Below are 22,006 nucleotides of genomic sequence, written 5' to 3'. Positions count from 1 at the left end.
AAATATATTAGGAAAATAAAAAAAATATATTAACCACATCTTACTCATAATTAATACGATATTAGCATTTTCATCATCTTGTTTAAGGATCCTCACCCCACACACATTGTTATCTCAGAGAAGAAAGAAACACCTCACCCTCTCCCTTCCTCTTCCTACGCCGTTAACACCAAACGCCGTTACTTTAACCGCACGTGACTACAAAGGTACCCTGCCACGTGATCTTTTTATATGACACTGGAGCAGCTTAGTTTAGCTCCGGGACCCGTTGACGGTAGAGCAGACGGCCGTCAGCCTTCCGGCGATGATGGAGTCAAAATTCCGCGCTTGCCCCGTTGGACCCGACAAGAGATACTCGTACTCATACAAGGGAAAAGGGTGGCGGAGAATCGTGTCAAAAGGGGGCGGCTGTCTGGTTTTGGATTGGGTTCTTGCCAGGCCGAGCCTAAATGGGCATCCGTTGCATCATACTGTAAGAGACATGGAGTTAACCGCGGACCCGTTCAGTGCCGTAAGAGATGGAGCAATTTAGCCGGAGATTTTAAGAAGATTAAAGATTGGGAGTCCAAAGCAGGGGACGGAGCAGAGTCTTTTTGGCTGATGAGGAATGATCTGAGAAGGGAGAGAAAGTTGCCTGGTTTTTTTGACAAAGAGGTCTATGATATCCTGGATGGCGTCGGAGGCCTAGGTGTGGCTGGTGAATTATCTTTGGCTTTGGCACCTGCCACTGCGGCAGAGGCCGGTGATGAGGCGGAGGCGTTATTTGATAGTGGGCGGAGCGCGGTGGGGGATGAAGGGCTGTTCTCCGATTTTGAGCAGTCGGCTAGAGAGGAGGAGCCGCCAAGGAATCCCGATCAGAGTAAAGAGACTGGTATTAAAACTTTCCCGGCTCCAACTCCGATATAAGCCAGTCAAGATTGGTTCTTTTAGAAATGAATCCACCACTATTGGCCTATTTGGCTGCAAAAGCCTTTAACTATAATCTCGTACAACCAGTATCTGTTGCACACATAACTAATACTCTATTTGTTGGTAAAAGTCTAGATAGTGTTGATAATATGGTTTTCAATTTTTGCAGTGGCAGAGAAGCAGTCACTTCCCCGCGTATCACCTGCTCGAGGTACGATAGCTCACTGTTGAGTGTCTATTTTGTTTTGTTCGATTAATATTTGAATTTTCATTTAAGTTGTAGCTACCGTGTAATTTGATATTCTTGATTGTTGTGCACCCATTGTATTTTCGTTTTAAATTATCTTTAAGCTGTTTCATATTTGCATGTCACATGTGAAGAAAAAACTAGCATCTGCTCGCTTGAATGTTGCAAAGATAAGTAGTAGCATTCATGCGGTGAGATTTATTGCAGCCAATTGTTGATAACAAGGATGCATCTTATGGTATCGATTCTCTAACCAAGTCTCGAATTTAGGCAACTGATCTTAATTAAGGCTCCCTGAAATTAAGCATATAAGAAACATTTTGATGACTGTCAAGCAGTGCAATTTGCAAAAATAAAGTCATTTGAGCTGCTCTCGTGATGAGTACCTTTGACTCATATTTATATCATAAACAGGAATATTGTTTCTGTTTTTACCTCCTGGTAAAATGGTGAATCCGACCCTTTTCATTTGGTGGGGCGGAGAATCCGATGTGTCATGTGTTTGATCAGAAATATTTACTAGCACGATTTTAAATAACGGATATACTAGCATGGGTTAATTTGTGTGGTTTGGACTCGGAATGATGGAAGTGATCATTTTGTGGGCTCGTATCTTTCGGGAAATATTGATTGAAGAGTTGTATTTACCTAGTTTGTGAAGGCAGAAGTGTCAAGTATAATAGCGTACCTCATTCTGCATCCCTCTGTGTGCAATCGAGTACAAGAAAACATTGATATATGCGCTGTCCCTATTCAAAAAGCACATAATGCTAAGAAGCTTGATCGGTTTTTTGGTGTAATTTATATATCTTTCGTCTTTGGGTTTGGAATAAGATCAAGAATGATGAAGTAAATGAGTAGATGTCAACATGAAGAGTTAGAGAAAGATATAAAACAAAAAATGGTTCTACTTTCAGCAAGTCCTCTGATTGGGATTTTGTGCAGGCATAACCAGTGAGAAACAACCTGCCTCTGATGCTGAGTTTAGAAGCACTCAAGAAGGACGTAAAAGAAAGAGAGTTGGATCGGATGGAGATGGGGAAGCTACATCTGTTGAGCTTCAGTTGATCAAAGCTTTAGAGAAAAATGGGAAACTGCTGGGCTTGCAACTTGAAGCTCATAACTCCCATCTTGAGTTGGAGAGGGAGCAACGCCAGGAGAATATGAATGGCTTAATAACAGTCCTCAACAAGCTTGCAGATGCCTTGGGAAGAATTGCTGATAAGTTGTAACCATGATAATACTAGTTGAAGTGTACAGAAAGTAGCTATACGTGCTGGAATCCTTACTTCATATGCATACAGTTGATAATGAATTTGTGGGTTATTCGTCCAAATCACATTGGAGATAACCCACAGGGCTTCTTATTTATTTACGATCCTTGTTATGTTTAGGATCAATTGTAAGTTAGGCCTACCCAAACTCTATGACAAAAGCTTTGCAATTCAGATGCTAGTTTATTTTGTCAGTGATTCCAATATCTTTTTGTAGTATTGATTCTCATTTTGGAATATGCTATATAAGTTCATATCCCATTTTTCAGTATCCAGACACATGCATTAAATTAAATTAGATTTAAAAACAAAAGAAATTATTTATGTGTATAGAAGTTTATTTGTCATTATACAATAAGTAAACCTCGTCATTTATCCATACTTTTATTTATATTTATATCATATTTATATTTATATATATATATATATGTATATAATATAATAATATAATATATATATTGCTAGATATATAGATACAGATAGATTAGTTACACAAAATATAATTAATTTCAAATAATTTTGTTATTCTTTATCATAATTAACGTAAAATAATATATAAATAAATTTATAATTTATGAAATTAATTTTCTAAAATTACACAAATATATTTAAATAAATAAATTTAAAATTCAACTGTCCAAATATATTATAATTTGGTAATTTACTTTATTTATTCGCTAACAAAACACTCGTCGATTCCATTATCCCAGTCTCCACACTCACTCTTCCACACTCCTTTTCTCATAGTCATAGGCCTCCCCTCGAAATTGACATTTTTACTTCGATTCAGTGTTACTGTTTTTTTACGATAACATATTTCCATATTTGACTGTTCTGCATTTGAACAGCTAACAAGTTACTTTTTAATATCACAGGTTATTTGGTTGGAATTTACAAAGTGATCTTGGATGAACTATCCACTAATACTATTTTGAGTCAAAATTAGGCTTTGGTTGCATTACCTTGTTGGAGCCTTTTCATAGTCACTGGTTTTTAAAAAAATGCCATATATTTCTGCTTACAGATACAAACATTGGAGGAAAGTTCTGAATCTTTGATTGAGGGAGAGGTGTCTAAAGTTTTACAAAGGGAGTCGGAAATACAGTGAGAACTTTTTTTTTTGTGTTTCAGCTTTTGTTTTGTTGATGTTTTTATTTTGAAAACCCGTGAAATTTTACACTCTTTGTTTTGTTTCCTGATGAAGTTAAGATCTAGTTTAAGTTATATTTTTTTAGAGAAAATGGGAAACTCTAGGGCTTTTTGATGCAATTAGATTAAGATCGGGCCATCTTGTTGAACTTAAGCCAATATTGCACTAATATCTCTTACCTTTGGTATCTATCGCTTAGTATAAGGCACTTGTATGTTCTTAGACTTACTGTCCACGGAAGGAAGTCCTTCGAAGTGGATGCGCTACCTGTACTGTATCTTTGTACTAGAGATAAAAAGATATTTCAGAAATATGTGATTTAGCTATAGAAAGATATAGTACCATGATACATTCGTCCATTCTGTCAGATAATGAAGAGAAGTTGTTGCACTTGGATCTTTGTTCACTTCTAGTCTCCTTGGTTTCTGAAAGTTAATGTTGTATGTCTCTGACTTTTTAATGATGCTGTACAACTTACAGTGAAGGTCTGGGCGAGGAATATGATGGAGACATTGCTTTTGCTGGTGCGTTGGAAACTTTTGGTGGAGGGCATAATGATCCCATTAGTGTTGCCTTTGGAGGTATATTCTTCCTTTTTTTCAATAATATATGCATGCTATGTCTTGTTTTATTTTGATTATCGATGAAAGGTAGTTTCTACTTCCAACATTTTCTGATGTTGCACTTTTGATGTAGATACAACTGTACATTCAAACATTGCATGACCTTTAGCTGTTTAGGTTTCAAGATATTTGAAAATCTTACATAGATTTCTATTTAGCTTAATCCAGTGTGCTGAAATAATATTACAGTTCTGTAGATTAGTCTTCCATTTTACCAGAACATTTTTCAGCATCTCAAAATCGGTTATTGCATATTCACTATATGAAGTAATAAATAATTGGTTTAAAACCTCAATATATGATGTATTGAATGTAATCTCATTGTTTTGATAATAATTCCTCAGTAATGCTAAATTCTAAACCACACGTCATTTACTCAATTGAATTGGTACTCATGAGGTCATGACCTATCATTAAGGAAGTTGAAATGGGACAGAGAAGAATTAGATCCTGTTAAATTAAAGCAAACCAATATCTTTTTCTAGGGTAATCTACCACTTGGAGCAACTGGCACTGAATCTAAACTCTAAGTATGACACCATAACCTGCATAATTTTGCTGCCCACTCTTCCAAGAACAAGAATTATCAATGTTTCTTGGGTTTTACCTTTTATATAAACCAACTTTTGGCACTAGTCCCGTGACCTACCCAAATCCCCCGCTCCTTCCATTACCAAAGAGGGGCAGCTAGGCCTATGCCACCTTGATTGCTTGTGATCCAAGTGCTTCTTTTCGGTCTGTCTTATTTAAATCTTCCTCAGTAGTCAGTACTAGATTAATTTATTCTGTTTCATAATATCTCCTGGTACATCGTTTATATTGGCAAATAAGTTTCAATCAGTATCTTGATGGGAATATGACGCTATCAAGCCAAAATCTAATATTTGTAGGTCCTGTCATGGCAAAGTTCACCATAGCACTGAGGGAAATTGGGACATATAAAGAAGTTCTTCGATCTCAGGTAAACTCGTTGTTTTAATCTATGTTTTATGGGATTTTACGCCTATTTATCTATATGGTTATTGGCTAGCCCTCGAGGAAAAACCGAAGAGCTTTTTATCTATTTTTTGGAGAGAATGGTGACATAATTAAAAGGGATCCCAAACAAGTATTGTACAAAATATGTTTGTTGGTACTCATCCCATTTCTCTAGATTAATGCCCATCTCAAATTAGTAAGGTGACTTAGTGTAAAGAAATGAGTAACTAAGATATCATGCATTCCCATTTGTCTGGTTGCGTTTTGATCCTTTCAAGTTGAGCACATACTGAATGAAAGATTGCTGCAGTTTGTGAACTTAGATTTACAAGATGTCAAGGTACAATTTTTAATTCATGCTGTTTGATGTGAAAAATAGCTCATAGATTATATTTGTGGCTATATAAGTTCCTCAATATTTCATGCAAGTTAATTAATTCTGTTTTGCAGTTTATATTTATGTAATGTCGTTAATAAGGAAATCTCAGTTGTTATACGTAGAAGATTGAAATTATTGTTAGTTAAGCAATAATGTTCTTCTGTTATCTGTCCATCCCTAATGATTGAACTATAGTATTTTGTCTCGTGTTGTTATGAGGCATCTCTTAAATTATTTGTACTCACTCTTTATTGCTATTTGTGCTAAAAAAATTACATGCTGTTGAAACTGCTTATTTGATCTTATCTATTATCTTATCTTTAATTAGTTGTTATATCTTTGTATTTTAATTCCTAGGATTAGATTATCTTATCGCTTTATTTCTTTATTTAATTCTTGTAACCTAATCATTCGAGGAATAAGAAATAAGGTGCTTTTTCACCGATTCTCCATCTCTCTGTTTCAATTTCATGGTATCAGAGCTCCAGGGATATACATGACCAAACACGGCATGGCAACACCTAAAATATCCCTGCCTCCAGAGTCCAACCTCGGCAACTGATTTCTCGTCGGTACCAATCACTTGTCATCGATTGAACGGCAAGAATTATTTACAGTGGTCACAATCTGTCAGGCTCTTTATCTGTGGCTGTGGGAAAGATAGCTTCTTGTCCGACGACGCGCTATGTCCAACGTCTGAGGATCCGAAATTTCGGACTTGGAATTCAGAGAATTGCATGGTTATGTCCTGGTTAACAAATTCCATGACAACCGAGATAGGAGAAAATCTCCTCCTCTATCGCAGTGCCAAGGATATTTGGGATGCTGCAAGAGATACATACTCCAGCAAGGATAACACCTCCGAATTATTTGCAATTGAATGCCGGTTGCAAGATCTCCGCCAAGGAGAGTCTTCGCTCACCGATTTCTTTAACACTCTTATCCGGCTGTGGCAGCAGTTAGATCTCTTCGAAGTATATGAGTAGGAGTGTCCACCAGATGGTGACCGATTTCGTGGTATTGTCGAGCACCGACGGATATTCAGATTCTTGTCTGGCCTCAACCCATCACTCGACGACGTACGGTGGAGAATTCTGGGCACTAAACCTTTACCGAGCCTTCGAGGTGTTTTTTCTGTTGTTCGTCATGAAGAGAGCCGTCGAAAGATTATGTTGACAACGGCAGAAATTCCGTCCTCTGTTGACACATCCGCCTTGGCTGCCCAACATCGCTTCCCTTCACCAAGTGATGACTCTACTGGTGGTATGCGTATGATTCCAAACTTACCCGGCACTGGCCAATGCAAGCAAAGCTGTCCATGGTGTCCCAAATGTCGCAAATCTATACATACACTGGATACATGCTGGAAATTCATGGGAAACCTGCCGATGGAAACCAGCGAGATAGCGACGTGCAAACACAGCTGTTGTTGATCCTCCAACTTCAGAGCAGCAACCCTTCACGAAAGAGCAACTTGATGCTCTCCAGAAGTTGTTTGGATGGCCTCTTGTCACACCCACTCCGTCTCTCAGCAGCACAGGTAATGTGGCTCAATGGCTCATTCAGGTATTGCCTCATTTACATCTTCACAGCATGATCTGTCATCATATAATATCGACTCGGCCGCATCCAACCATATGACGGTGCCTCAACTACTTTCATAATTTTCAGCAGTGCAACGTCCTTAACACAGTACGAATAGCCAATGGTTCTCTTTCCACCGTGAGTGGTTGTGGCTCCATTCAATTAACTAGGGATATTTGTCTTCATTCAGTCTTGTTTGTGTCCGACCTTACTTGTAATTCTACTGTCTGTTAGTAAACTGAATCATGATCTTGGCTGCGTGGCTAAGATTTTGGGTAATTCGTGTGTTTTCCAAGATGTGGCATCGGGGAAGACGATTGGCAGTGTTGAACTTTCTACGGGGAAGACGATTGGCAGTAATAAACTTTCTGCCCCACAATCAGTACCTCACTCTGTTTCTGCTTTAAGCTCTAATAAGATCAAGGATACTTTATTATGGCACTACCGTTTAGTTCATCCAAATCCATTGTATCTTCAGAAATTGTTTCCGGACTTATTTCATAATAAAATTTCCATTCCATTTAATTGTGATGTATGTTTTAAAATATACTCGTACAACTTTTAGGCCCAATTGTTATAAACCATCTTCGCCATTCTCCCTTATCCATAGTGATATTTGGGGACCATCAAATACCCCCAACCTTGCGGGACTTGGTGGTTTATCTTATTTATCGATGACCACACACACGTCTATCTTGGGTCTTCCTCATGAAAAATAAATCAGAAAGTACTCAGATCTTTAAACATTTCCATTTAATGATCAAAACCCAGTTTTCTTCTCATATTCGTGTGCTACGCACTGATAGTGTGGGGATCCGGACGCTAATCAAGTTCATAATCGTCATTGGGACCATTTAATCAATTATAATAAACAAGGTCTAATTTTTTTTTTTTAAATGCGGAACGTAATGGAAATCATACTAGTATACATATCAGTATAACATAAGGTACAAGTCCTGTACAGCATACATTCAATACAGACGAAAGTTCAACAACTAGCTATCAAGTGTTTCAAACCCTATCTACAGCAACATCAAAGTCCGTGGTCTCCACTCTAATCATGATCTCTCGTCATCTCCTCGATCCTGATCCTGTCCCACCTGTTGTCATGCACACATACAAACACGACAACAGCCGGATAATTCCGGTGAGAATATAATCCCAGTATAAATCAACGAACATGCAATCATATAATCAATATAAAGCATGAAGTAGATATCAGATATATATCAAAGTCTGAAACATAAATAATATCAAACTATCAATCATACTCGTGACTCCACGACTCAGACTAGACTCAATCCTAGTCTAGGGATCCCGGTTTCCAGACGTTGGTATTCCTATATCGACCAACAGTAATAGAAGAAACTCCATTCTATCCACGTCGATATAACCAAACATCTAGTGTCTTGACCTATCCGTCACAGACTGTGGCACTATCGCCAATACACTATCTTGTGACATCGTGCAATGTGCCCGTGGTGATCCCACCACTATCAGGCACTTCTGTCACAAGATCACTCGACTAATACCTGCTTTCTATACATCCATAGAACAAGCATATCAAGTCAAAGCAAGTAACATAATAATAAGAAGTATGTGATTTAGAGAAACTCAAGTATATCCTACTTGAGTCGATCTCCCAATACCACATTGACTTATACCTTTCGTTTGTAGTCTCGGTCTGAAGCAATATCAGTTCTGAACTCAAGACTGTCTCTGTAAATCTGAAACGACATATCGAGAATCATAATATCAATGTTCTATTCTCAATTCAACATTGAATCTGATTAATCTAGATTTAAGTCAAATCAACGGCATAACGACACAATCTCAGTATCCTCGTCAATACCAAATCAACAGACATCAATTACAAATCATAGCTCATATCCGATACAATCCGTAATTCATTCATAATCCAAATCTGTCCGATTTCAAATCAATATAATCAGAAAATCATAACAATTCCATAATCAGTCTGTTTCTCAATCTGACTTCGATTCTACGATGTCTAACATGTCAAGAACATCATATATGAATCATATTCAATTCCAACAATATCATAATTTCGGAACATATCAAAACTTAACAAAACTTACGTCCAGTTGTAGCCTGCGTCGATAGGAACACAGTACTGAAGTCAGATTCAAAATCAGACGGACAGATCTTTCACAAAAGGCGTAAGGATTTTCAACAACTTTTCTCCGTACCTTCTCTCGTTTCTTGCGGTTGATTCTGAAGGCAAATGACAATTTTTTTTTATATATATATCTATATATATATATATATATATACCATGCATGTCTCGGCCATGTGGCATCTCTCTTGTGCTGCACGTCTCGTGCGCGGTTGATTCTGAAGACAAATGACAATTTTATATATATATATATGTATATATATATATATAGATATACCATGCATGTCTCGGCCATGTGGCATCTCTCTTGTGCTGCACGTCTCGCGCATATGCGCGACCTCAACTGGCGCATATGCGCGAGACCTACTGGTCTCCGCGATAAGCCTCTCGGCAGCTCGCGCATATGCGCGACTTCATCCCGCGCATGTGCGCGATGTCCTCTGGAATTCATATTTGGTTACTGGCCATCTCGCGCATATGCGCGCCCTCAAGTTGCGCATATGCGCGCAATATTCTGTCCGCGCATCTTTCTTCTCGCACAGGTCGTGCATGTGCGCCGAGGAGTGCGCCCAAAGTTCTGGTCTCGCACCTCCCTTGCTAATCATAGATACCACAAGCTATATAAATCAAATCTCGGAGGTTTCCTTCATAATCATATCAACTCAGACTCAATAATCGTAAATTAACACGATGTAAATTCTCGGGCATTACAGATAGGGCCCGTGGTTATTTCAACTCTGTATTGGGGAGTTATCTGCAATCACATAGGATTATTCACCAAAGCTCATGTGTGAATACCCCACAACAAAACGGAGTCTCTGAGCGCAAAAATCGCCATCTTCTTGAGGTTGCTCGTGCATTACTCTTTACCTCAAATGTTCCTCGTTATCATTGGGGTGGTGCAATACTAACGGCCACTTACCTGATAAATAGAATGCCCTCGAGGATACTGCAATTTAAAACTCCCATCTAGACCCTCCTAGAAACTTATCCTTATCCTCATTTAATTCATGATATTCCTCTTAAGGTGTTTGGTTGTTCGTCCTTTGTCCACATACACTCACATCACCGTAATAAACTTGAACCCCGTGCTGTCAAGTGTACCTTTCTCGGCTATTCTCCACGCCAGAAAGGGTACAAATGTTATTCACCCGTCACGAAAAAATACTACACTTCGATGGATGTCACGTTCTTTGAATCTCAGCCATTTTACCCAGGCTTTCCATTCAGGGAGAGTCAACCATCAATGAACCGAGCAGTTGGGAATCCACAATCTCATCCATCCCCACAATCTCGTCCATCCCTTATATCGAGCCTCTTACATCTATTACTACGCCACTAGACTCACCTCCGGTTCATAGAAAACTTAACCTCCATGAGCCAATTCATACATGTTCTCGTAGAAACCATCATCATCAATAGACTATACAAATGCCCTCACAAATTCAGGCTGCTAATGACATCTCCCCAAGGATAAATCCAGTTACACACTCACAAGAATTAACCATTACTGATACTCATGTGATTAACAACAGTGAGCTTATTGATAACCTTGATGAAAGACCTATTGCACTACGAAAAGGAACTCGATCATGCACACAACACCCCATAGGCAACTTCGTCTCATTTAAATGGTTTTCACCTATGCATTGTGCCTTTCTTTCCAATCTAGATCAGGTCCAGATTCCATCCACTATAGAAGATGCCTTAAATGATCCAAAATGGAAAATTGCTGTCTTCGATGAAATAAAGACATTGGAAAAGAATAACACATGGAACATCACTGATCTTCCATCAGCTAAGAAACCGGTCGGGTGCAAGTGGATTTTCACAGTCAAACATAAGTCTGATGGGAGTATAGTACAACTAAAAGCAAGACTTGTAGCCAAGGGATACTCTCAGTCATACGACATTGACTACCAAGAAACCTTTGCTCCTGTTGCTTGACTCAACACTGTCTGAGTTCTCCTATCACTCGCTGCTAACTTTGACTGGCCATTGTACCAACTTGATGTCAAAAATGCATTTCTTAATGGTGATCTTGTGGAAGAAGTCTTCATGAAAATCCATCCTGGCTTTGAATCTCAAATACAAGTAAACAAGGTGTGCAGGTTGCGGAAGTCCCTGTATGGACTTGAACAATCTCCTAGAGCTTGGTTTTATCGATTCATGAAAGTGTTAAAGAACGATGGCTACTCTCAATGTCAGACCGACCGCACCTTATTTGTGAAACACTCTGGGGAAGGAAAAAGTGCAATTCTTATTGTTTACATGGATGATATTGTACTCACAGGGAATCATAAAGAAGAAATCAATCATGTGAAACTCCTCCTCAGCAGGGAATTTGAGATAAAAGACCTCGGACATCTAAAATACTTTCTGGGAATGGAAGTAGCGAGATCTTCTGGTGGCATATTTATTTTTCAACGTAAATATGTTACTGATCTTCTGAAAGAAACATGAATGTTAGGGTGTAAACCTACTGACCCTCCGATGGATCCGAATATCAAAATTGGTGAAAAAAGGACTATCTCTTAGTAGACAAGGGAAGATATCATATCAAAGACTAGTGGGAAAATTAATATATCTGGCACATAAACGACCAGATATTGGATTTGTGGTAAGTGTTCTCAGTCAATTCATGAACAACCCGACCGAAGAACATATGGCTGCTACATATCGAGTGTTGAGGTACCTCAAAGGGTATACTGGTAAAGGAATCCTATTTAGGAAGACTACATACCGAAGAACTAAGGTATACAGTGATGCTGATTGGACTGGATCCCCTACAGACCGATGTTCGACATCAGGATATTGTACATTTGTATGGGGAAACCTAGTGACGTGGAGAAGTAAGAAGCAACCTGTCGTTGCCCGCAGTAGTGCTGAAGCTGAATTTTGGGCATTGGCCCATGGGATATGTGAGGGGATGTGGCTCAGAAAATTGTTAATTGAGTTAAAAGTGGAAGAAAATTCCCCAGTTGAAGTGTTGTGTGACAATCAAGCAGCCATCAGCATATCAAAGAATCTTGTACACCTTGATAGGACGAAACATGTTGAGGTAGACCGTCACTTCATTAGTGAGAAGATTGAAGATGGGGTTATTACTGTCACCTACATTCCTTCTCAACTTCAGCTGGCTGACATACTGAAAAAGGCTATGTTCCGCCCAACATTTGCTGAATTGTGTTCCAAGCTGGGAATGATAAATCTATACGACCCACCTTGAGGGGAAGTGTTGAAACTTCTTATCTTATCTTATCTATTATCTTATCTTTAATTAGTTGTTATATCATCGTATTTTAATTCCTAGGATTAGATTATCTTATCACTTTATATCTTTATTTAATCTTTGTAACCTAATCATTTGAGGAATAAGAAATACGGTGCTTTTTCACCGATTCTCCATCTCTCTGTTTCAATTTCACCTGCCACTTTTTTATAATTTGAAAGCAATAGATCCTCATGGGAAAACATGTTAGTTCCTCAATGTGATGGCTTTGGTTTACTTCTATACATGACTATGATGTTGTTTTCTTTTCCTTGTCCATTATTATATTTTGGCCATTCATAAGTTTTTAGTCGCTTCTGGGGAACTCTTTCTCCATGGTATATAAAGTTTAAAATATGATATGGTTTTTCGCCAAGAACTGGTTTAATGATATTTCATCTGCATTCTACATGCCCACTTCGCGATTTTTTAACCTATTTTTTTTTAACTAAGATATTTCTTTTAATTTATTAACTGATGAAGTTTATTATGCAGGAGGCATGAAAGCGCTTCGACAAGGCCAGTCTTCTTTATGACCAGATTATATTCTGGTATAAACCTCCAGTATGATACTTGTATTTAGCTTTATGAAGCATTTCTTCAGTCAACTTGATGGGTTTGTCAGGGGGTGACTGGGTGTGGTGGGTGGTTTAAATTCTATAATTGTTGTCAGTGATACATGTCAAATATGCCTGACAAGGATAGCTTAGCGAGCTAAAATGGGTGTAGATGAGTTAACCAAAAGACAAATCTGTTTGTCTAAAATAATATAATTCTGGGGTTGTGAAGTGGTTTTCAGACTCAAAACCAGAGGGAGTTTCTTGGAGCCGTATGGCTTCTTTAGCAGGCAAAATGTGATTAGTGTGAATTTCTGATATGCTTTCCCTAGATATGTAACTGATAACTATCAGCTAGTTTGTTGCTACGGGCTCGCGAAAAGTTTTTGTCATTGAGGAAAGGCACAAGGAGTGACGTAGCAACTCTTCTGGCGGAGGTAATATATAAAATTTGAAGCAAAAAGTCAAATTATGTAGTCCATATAAGTAAATATCTGCCACATAACTATTTTGTCTGAAACGCGTCCAGGAGCTTCACCATGCTCGGTCCAATTTTGAGCAGGCTCGATTTAATCTGGTGTGTGATAATATCATCTTTATATTCATTAGATCTCGTGAGCACAAATTAAATTTCATCGATGCATCATCACAAATCCTTTTTCTGAATGTTAACCATCCAGGTAACTGCTCTTTCAACCGTTGATGCAAAACAAAGATTTCAGTTTTTGGAAACAGTTAGTGAAACAATGGCTGCTCACCTTCGTTATTTCAAAGAGGTACCTAAGTGGAGAAACCGTATAATGGTTGTGTAATAGTTTTTTATTTAAAATCCCTTCATCTTTGATTCCATGTAGGGTTATGAGCTGTTGCATCAAATGGAACCCTATATTAACCGGGTTTGTCCTTTTCCTATGCTTTTTCTTTTCGTTGGTTAACAAAAAAATAACAGATTAGTTTTCTCACTATCTTCATGTTTTATTCATCTTCTGAATTTGGAGCAAGATATCTGAGACGCCTGCTATTCCTTTTCTTAAAAAGTACTAGAAATTTTTTTTTTTTTTAAAACCTCACATAGCATTCGGCCGAATCATAAATATTTGGAACCATTTTAAAAGTAAAACAACCAACTACTTTACCAAATCTAAAAATAACATTTGAAAAGTATAACTCATACTATAATCTTTCAAAAACCACTCATAAATAAATTGTCGTAAAAACAAATATCTTTAACATCACTTAAAATCATAAATCATAACTAGTGCGGAAAACTAGCGTCGGTCCTTGGGTTATGTGCACCTTCAGTCCAGCAAAGTCAACCATCAAGACCTCCATAAACATTATTATCATAATCACCTGCATCAATCACACCTAGTGAGTCTAAAGACTCAACACGTCATATCTTTGATAACAAATAATACGTATACAGATCACATATAACAGTGAAAAATACTTGTACTTAAAATAACCTTTTAATGAAGATGCATAAACTTAAAACATAACATTTTCGTAAACATTTTCATGATGCATAAAACCTTAAATAAAAACATTTTCATAATCTTATGCATAAACATTTTCATAGACCTTTTCATATAAACATAAACATATTCATATTCGTATCCATATTCATGTCAACATATTCATATCATCATATTCATATTCATATTCATGTTCGTGTTTGTTGAATTCAGATCGTGATTGTGACTCGTATTCTTAATCGTATTGGGCGATGGATCCATCTACATGTAACCACAGTACTGGGCGGTGGGGGACACCAGCAACACTCTCATCGGTCAACTGGGCCCTGGCCTTACGTATTAACATATCATGTCATTGGAAATACGATCGTCGGGGTTCCCTCTGGGGCCTTTTCCCATAAACGGGCTCCCTCTGGGCCTTCTCCCCTCACGACATCTCCAATCATATCATCGTATTCGTATTCGGGCTCCCACTGGGACCATAACCCTCACGACATCTCCATGTAGTAGTCACAATCCCTTCACGTCCTTCAACATTTCGTATTTCTATCACTTAATAAAAATATATAATTTTATTTTGAAACCAAGCATGCAACATATCTTTTAAATGTCCAATTTAAAACTTAATAATTTATGAATATTTAAAAATCATGATTTAACATATAAAATCCATAAACATCCAAAATCATTGAACATAATCATATTAGCATATAAACTAGAATTTAGGACACTGCCATGACGTTTACTAATTTCTAGGTGTAAAAAGACCGCTTTACCCCTAGACGTAAAATTTCACGTTTTTGACTTTTTATTAATTTCATTGACTCTAACATGTCCCGAATAATTATTTAAACCTACATGAATTTTCTCATATTTTTATTTAGCTTAAATCGAAGACTTTTAAATTAATCTTTAAATAAGACGTATTACTGCGTTTTAATCCCGAATTAAACCAAACCTTGATATAAAATTCCCAAATTCAAAACTTAGACTTTTATTAATTATTTGAGCTTAAACATAATTTTCCATAATTTTATAAAGCTTAAAACTAGGCGTTTCGATTAATTCTTTAATTGGCGTTTCATGCGGCGATAAAATCCCGGATAAATCCAAAACTCGTTATTTTGAACCCAAACTTTAAACATAGCATTTTTATTATTTATTATACCATTCCAAGTCATGAGCCACCCCCGTGGACCCATGGATTCATTTTTAGGTGTTAAATCTCGTTTTTGACACACCAACGAACCCACCGAGCCATCTCTCAATTTACTCGAGCCACGCTCAAACCACCTTGAGCCAAACCCGAGCCAACCCATCTAGGGACCCTACTGACCAAGTCCAGCCCGAAAAACCAGCCCTGGCCCACTCAAAACCTCCTGAAAGTCGACCCAATATTCTGCATGTGTATCCTAGGGACCTTAGGACTCCTATCCAGACTAGGACCCCTTCCAGCCCTTAACCACGTGACCCCTCATGACCCTAACCTTCCCTGGACCACGCCTAGACCAAGCCCAGACCAACCCAAGTCCTGAAACCCAAGCAGCGAAGCCCATGAACCTTGACAGCGACTTCACGCCTAACTTGCTGCCAAGAGCTTCTCCCTCACGTTTTCTGTGCTTGGCTAGAGCCCCATCGAGCCACCCTGCACCAACTCATGAGCAGACCCTCTAGGCACCCTCCTGGACCCTTAGAACCCTTAGGACTCGAGCCCCAGTTGAAAACCGCAGCCAAACTTCCCAGCAACCTGAACTGGCCGAGAAACCCACTTTGACAAGGACTCTTGTTTCTGTTGCTAGGACCTAGCCAACCCAACCAGGTCCTGAACCATCCCGTCTAGCACCCTTCTAGGACCCTAAGAATCTAACCTAGCCCAGCCCAAGCCCTCAGGCCGAGCCTTTCCCCCTTGCATAACCTACTGAAACCTGCGCTCCATCTTGCTGTAACTCTCGGGTAGAGTCCTAGCTTGCTAGGACTCCTCCCCAGCCTCTTGCCTCGAGTCCTAGCATGGCTAGGACTCTTCCCTTGACTCATCCACGCCCCTAGCTAGTCCCTGGTCCCAGCCGAAGCCAAGCCCAGCCACCCTAGCCCTTAAACCCTGCCCCTCAAAAGCCATGACAGTAAGGTGGTTCCAGCTTGTGTTCTATTTCGTTTGCAGCGTTTTGTGTGTGTCTAGGACCCTTTAAAACGTATAAAAACATCCCCTAACAATTCCTAATCATGGCAGCCCCTTTGACAACATAACAAACATGTTTTTGGATGAAAAATCAAGAGTTTAGAACACATATATGCATAGTTACGAAAATATCAAGTTGTGTGCCTTGTTTTATTTCAAAACATGTTCCAATAAATATTATGATGTGATTGATGTTTGAAGGAAAGAAATATGGCGTGCCTTTGCGTTTTAAACGCACGATTTTACGTTGACGATTGCGAAGAACGGCGACGAACGACCTTGGCTTGAAACTCTCTTGAAACCTTCGAACTCCCCTTTCAAATTGTGGTGTGTGTGTGTCGTGTATCTTGATGAGTGTTTTTGGTGTGAAATTTCGGAAAAAGCGGCGTGTACGTGTGATGGTGTGGAGAGGGTTTCATATATTTATACACTAATTAACTCACCAATTAAGGCTTAGGCCTAATAAGCAAAGTTTAGGCTCATTAGTGCTTGATTAGGAATTAATTAAAATATTATAATAGTTTTGTTTAAATATTAGCCGGGTTGTCAAAACGTTTGTATTTTTGTTGAAAATCCAACACCGATAAAAATTACGTCCCGGCGTATAAAATCACCTCAAAATCCCATATTTTCAAAAATGTTAAAAAAAAACATCACGCATATTTTAAATAATTAAAAACAATTAACCAATAAAATATTTTCCAATTTTATTCAGCCCTCGGTCTCCGTTCCTCGATCACAACTCGAATAACCTTTTAAAAATACAGTTTTATTGCAACCATGTAGAAAATATAATTTAAACATGTAAATATGCACAAAATAATTAGTTTATGCAATTAAAACAATTAATTAAAATACAAAAGAATTTAATAATTTGTATGCATGTGGTTCGCGTAGACCTTTAAATTTTCGGGGCGTTACAATATCTTTACCTTCCACGGGTTAACAGAATTTTGAGGGGATACAATTTCCTAAATCAGTTGCTGCAGCCCGCACAGGAAAAAAATAATTCCAGATGGGAACTCTTGAATTTATGATGCTTATATTGTGCAGGTATCGACTTTTGCGAAGCAATCAAGGGAGAGATCTAATTATGAGCAGGCAGCTCTTAACGAGAGGATGCAAGAGTATAAAAGATAGATTGATAGAGAGAGCAGGTGGTCTTCAAATGGGTCCAATGGATCTCCAAATGGAGATGGAATACAAGCCATTGGAAAGAGTTCACATAAGATGATAAAGGCCGTCGTGCAAACTGCTGCAAAAGGAAAGATCGAAAAGTATTGACATTTACAATTGTTTCCGAATTATCATACTGTACTTGTTATCTCTAGTATTTTGTTTTATTTTGAGTTGAATACTAGTCTGAAGCTTACAGTTTCAGGTTCAAACAATTAGACAAGGTTATCTCTCAAAATGTTCCTCAAGCCTGAGAGGTGATTGGAAAAGAAGGTTCTTTGTTCTCGATAGCAGAGGAATGCTGTACTACTATCGCAAACAAAATAGCAAACCCTCTGTGAGTAGATATTCAAACTTCATATCAGAATTCAATGGGATTTTGATAAAAAAAATTCTAGTTCTCTTTTTTATCCCCATTTAAATTATCATTCCATAGCAGGGGTCTGGTACTCAACTTGCGAATCAAAGGAATAGTTCTGAATTGGGTTCTGGATTACTCAGTCGTTGGTTATCTTCTCATTATCATGGTGGGGTACATGATGAGAAATCCGTGTCACATCACACTGTGAATCTGTTGACATCAACAATCAAAGTCGATGCTGAACAATCAGATTTAAGGTTTTGCTTTCGAATTATATCTCCAACAAAGAACTACACTTTGCAGGTCTGTTATCATTCCTTAAAGAATGACCTCTTGACTTTTCGATGTGTTTATTACTTTATTTTCTGTTAAAGCAGTTTTGGGAAACATCCTCTTGATGGTTAATTGTCTGCATGGTAACTTGTCAGTGCAGGCAGAGAGTTCCCTGGATCAAATGGATTGGATTGAGAAAATTACGGGGGTGATTGCATCATTACTAAGTTCTCAGGCTCCTGAGAGGGTATGTAATGTTTTTTCACTGAGCTGTTGGTAATTTTTTTTAATATAATTAATGGAATTTGGTTATTGATGTTCCAGTGTTTGGCTGATAGTCCAATGGGCAGTGGTCATCATCGATCCACCAGCGAGAGTAGCTCATTCGAAAGTGCCGACTTTGATCATGGAGCAGTTGAAGATTACACATCAGATAGGTTTGCTTCTGTTCAAACAGACCGCCCTTTGAGAAGTTCACACCAGCACAGAGCCAGTTTAAAATTTGAGAAGCCAATTGATGCATTGCGGAAAGTGTGTGGTAATGATAAATGTGCTGATTGTGGTTCTCCTGATCCAGATTGGGCATCCTTGAATCTAGGTGTTCTCGTCTGCATTGAATGCTCTGGTGTCCACCGAAATCTTGGAGTACATATATCTAAGGTATAGGAAATGGTTGATCTCTATATATACTATATTATGATCTTCACCAGGGTCTTGTGCATTAATCATCTTCAACGCTTTTTTCAATGGTGAAAGGCCATGCCAGCGGTGCATACACGTGGCTGAAGAGATTCTATGAATGACTCTTTATTCACTTGAAATGGTTGAAAGACCGATGAGTTGTTGTATCTGAAAAGTATCTCGGGGTTGTATGTATATGTCCTAGCCTCCTGGTTTTCCATCACCTATCTTATTGCAATTTAGAAGTATGCACCCGCTTCGCGGGATTGTAAAATGGGAATAAAGAGAGGTTGTATTAGTTCACTGTTTTATTTTATGTTTGATGATGGCGATGTTGTGAATTGTTTCTTACTTACACAATGTTTTATCTTGATTTGGATACCTGGGATATTGTGATCAATATAGTGGCATTCCACGTAGGTTAGATCGCTGACTCTTGATGTCAAAGTTTGGGAACCATCAGTTATAAATCTATTTCAATCTCTGGGCAACACCTTTGCAAACTCAGTGTGGGAGGAATTACTGCAGTCAACGGGTGTATTCCAGGTTGATCTTGGCTCGACAAGGTAAAGCTTGTCCATTGCTGAATATAGTATATATGTGCTCATTGTAATTGTTTCTGAATATAATTCTTGCATAAGTTAAGAATTGATTCATTTCTTAATACTTCAACAAGCCCAATTCTGCAGATTCAATTTGTACGAAAGAAAAATTTATTCACGCCAAGGTAAGCTTCTTACAATACCTTGATTCTCATCCTGCAGTTTTTCTTTACCTTATAGGCAGAAAGCTCCATACAAATTTGTATGAAATAATTTGTAGACCTCAATTGTGTTTTTTTATCATATATATATTAATGGAACCCAAGGAATCAACACCCTTATGTTACCTTGCTTTTAGACAATGTATGCAGATTCCTGTCTCCTGGTGATCTACACAGTTCTACTCTGCATTAGATGGTTAAGAATTTATCACAGGTTTAGTGACTCTATTAGCAAAATGGGCTTGAAGCATCAAATTTCTCACACATATATCTCAAGAAACATGAGTTTGAGTAAATAATAAATGGAAAATGTATAAGAAAATTATCAAGATTGGCTTCCTCCCTAGCATCTGTTTTTGTGTGACTTATCAGATCTGATTCTTGACTTGAGCATACAGATATTTTATTTCCTTTTTGCAGTATGCGGAGAAGGTTTTTGTCCAGAAGCCCAAGCAAAATCATCCAGTGGCACAGCAAATGTGGGATGCTGTTCGTGCCAACGACAAGAAAGCCGTGTATTGGCTCATTGTCAACTCTGAACCCGATCTAAATGCTTTCATCGAGCAAGTAACTTGCAACTTTTCTCTTACCCTAGCCAAAGTTATGATGATGCAAGAACAATCTGCCCTCGACCCCTACTCGTGCTGCTTGGATCCTGAGCTGTTGCAAAAGTTTTCAGGCTCAATAAATATAGCAAGTATGGAGGATGCGGACGGTTGGTATTTGCTCCACCTTGCTTGCGAAACTGCAGATATTGGAATGATAGAGCTTCTATTGCAGTATGGTGCAAACATAAATGCTGTTGATTCAAGGGGTCAGACTCCCCTCCATCGTTGTATCATTAGAGGCAAAAGTTCGTTGGTGAAGCTTCTTCTAACAAGGTATGTACATATTTGCTAAACTCAGTCTCACGTAATTGATCCATCAATTTCTACAACTGTCACAGACAAAAAATGAAAATGTTTGTTCTGAATCAATTGGATCAGGAGTGTGAGCTTGTAAAATTGTTGGTAGTATTATGTAGTTATCAACTGTATGGTTGCATAATAACTCTGCATTAACCTGAGAGGAGCCGATCATCAAGCTGTGGATGACCAAGGTAAAACCCCACTTCAGCTTGCGGTGGAATCAAAGACCGAGGACAGTGAGGTGCTGGCTTTACTCTGATTTGCATGGAGGATGAATTGAAAAGAGAGTGAATATCGTTTAATTTATGTGGGTAGGTTAGTGATTGGGATGTTAGGAATGCGTTGTAGTTGTAATTATCTATCCTGGCTAAAGGAATTATTAACGTAAAGTGGGAGACTGCGAACTGGGGATATGAGGCTGCTGGTTGGTTTTGAATTTAGAATGGAGAAGTGGCAATTTTTTGTTATATATGTAGTCGCGCGAGAGAAGAGAATGAGTGGAAGGAAGCATTTAGTGTGTGAACATGTAATGTAATTAAACGATAGTTAATTGTTATTTGTAATTGTGAGCCATTGTGTGCGTGTGTTTTTGTATTGTGCATGGTTTTATTTTTGTTTAGTCCGCACGGCTGTCAGCTGTGAAGCTTTTGGTGTGGTGAATTTGTAATTTGAGTGGAACCACATTTTTTTTGTTGGAATTACTGAACGATCACGTGCAATAAGAATATCCTCTGGAATTTTAAAGATAAAGATGGAAACGCTGTTTGTCATTTAGATTATTTCTCATCTTATCATATGATATATTTATTCCATTAACGGGCCGTGCTCAAGTTGCCCCCGAAGAAAAAATTTCAACATCCAACAGCTTTGCGGGAAAAGGCAGTACAAGTTGCCCAAAAGCCAAAACAATTAAGTAGAGACGCATGCGATGCGAATGTATCCTATCATCATGATAATAATCACGCTCCTATTGAAAGTGATGTGATTACAAATTCGTTTGCTTTCCTTAAAGCCGATGTATTCTTATTTCCACATATTTTGATAAACCCACTATAACCATACCCGAAGAGTCGACAAATCAACG

The 22,006-nt window shown here is 38.3% G+C and overlaps 1 protein-coding gene and 1 pseudogene across 1 annotated transcript; both read left to right on the top strand.

Moving 5' to 3' along the window:
- The first annotated feature begins 86 nt into the window (after nucleotides 1–86).
- Nucleotides 87–2,659, top strand: LOC142556370 (trihelix transcription factor ASR3-like). Its single transcript, XM_075667833.1, has 3 exons — nucleotides 87–871; nucleotides 1,079–1,120; nucleotides 2,102–2,659. Exons 1-3 carry the CDS (start codon nucleotides 232–234, stop codon nucleotides 2,386–2,388), a joined length of 969 nt encoding a protein of 322 aa, XP_075523948.1. The 5' UTR covers nucleotides 87–231; the 3' UTR covers nucleotides 2,389–2,659.
- On the top strand, nucleotides 2,467–21,654 carry LOC142504533 (ADP-ribosylation factor GTPase-activating protein AGD3-like; annotated as a pseudogene).
- The last annotated feature ends 352 nt before the right edge of the window (nucleotides 21,655–22,006 follow it).

Source organism: Primulina tabacum, chromosome 9, assembly GCF_025594145.1.
Source record: "Primulina tabacum isolate GXHZ01 chromosome 9, ASM2559414v2, whole genome shotgun sequence".
Taxonomy (NCBI): domain Eukaryota; kingdom Viridiplantae; phylum Streptophyta; class Magnoliopsida; order Lamiales; family Gesneriaceae; genus Primulina; species Primulina tabacum.
Note: the sequence above shows the minus strand (reverse complement) of the source record. Positions and strands in the feature narration are given on the sequence as shown.

What these genes read in the sequence shown, in the direction of transcription:
- LOC142556370 (XM_075667833.1), top strand. Translation starts at nt 232, where the DNA reads ATGACACTGGAGCAGCTTAGTTTAGCTCCGGGACCCGTTGACGGTAGA. An exon ending in CGATCAGAGTAAAGAGACTG is followed by an intron (nt 872 to 1,078) that starts GTATTAAAACTT and finishes CAATTTTTGCAG; the next exon opens with TGGCAGAGAAGCAGTCACTT. An exon ending in CCGCGTATCACCTGCTCGAG is followed by an intron (nt 1,121 to 2,101) that starts GTACGATAGCTC and finishes GATTTTGTGCAG; the next exon opens with GCATAACCAGTGAGAAACAA.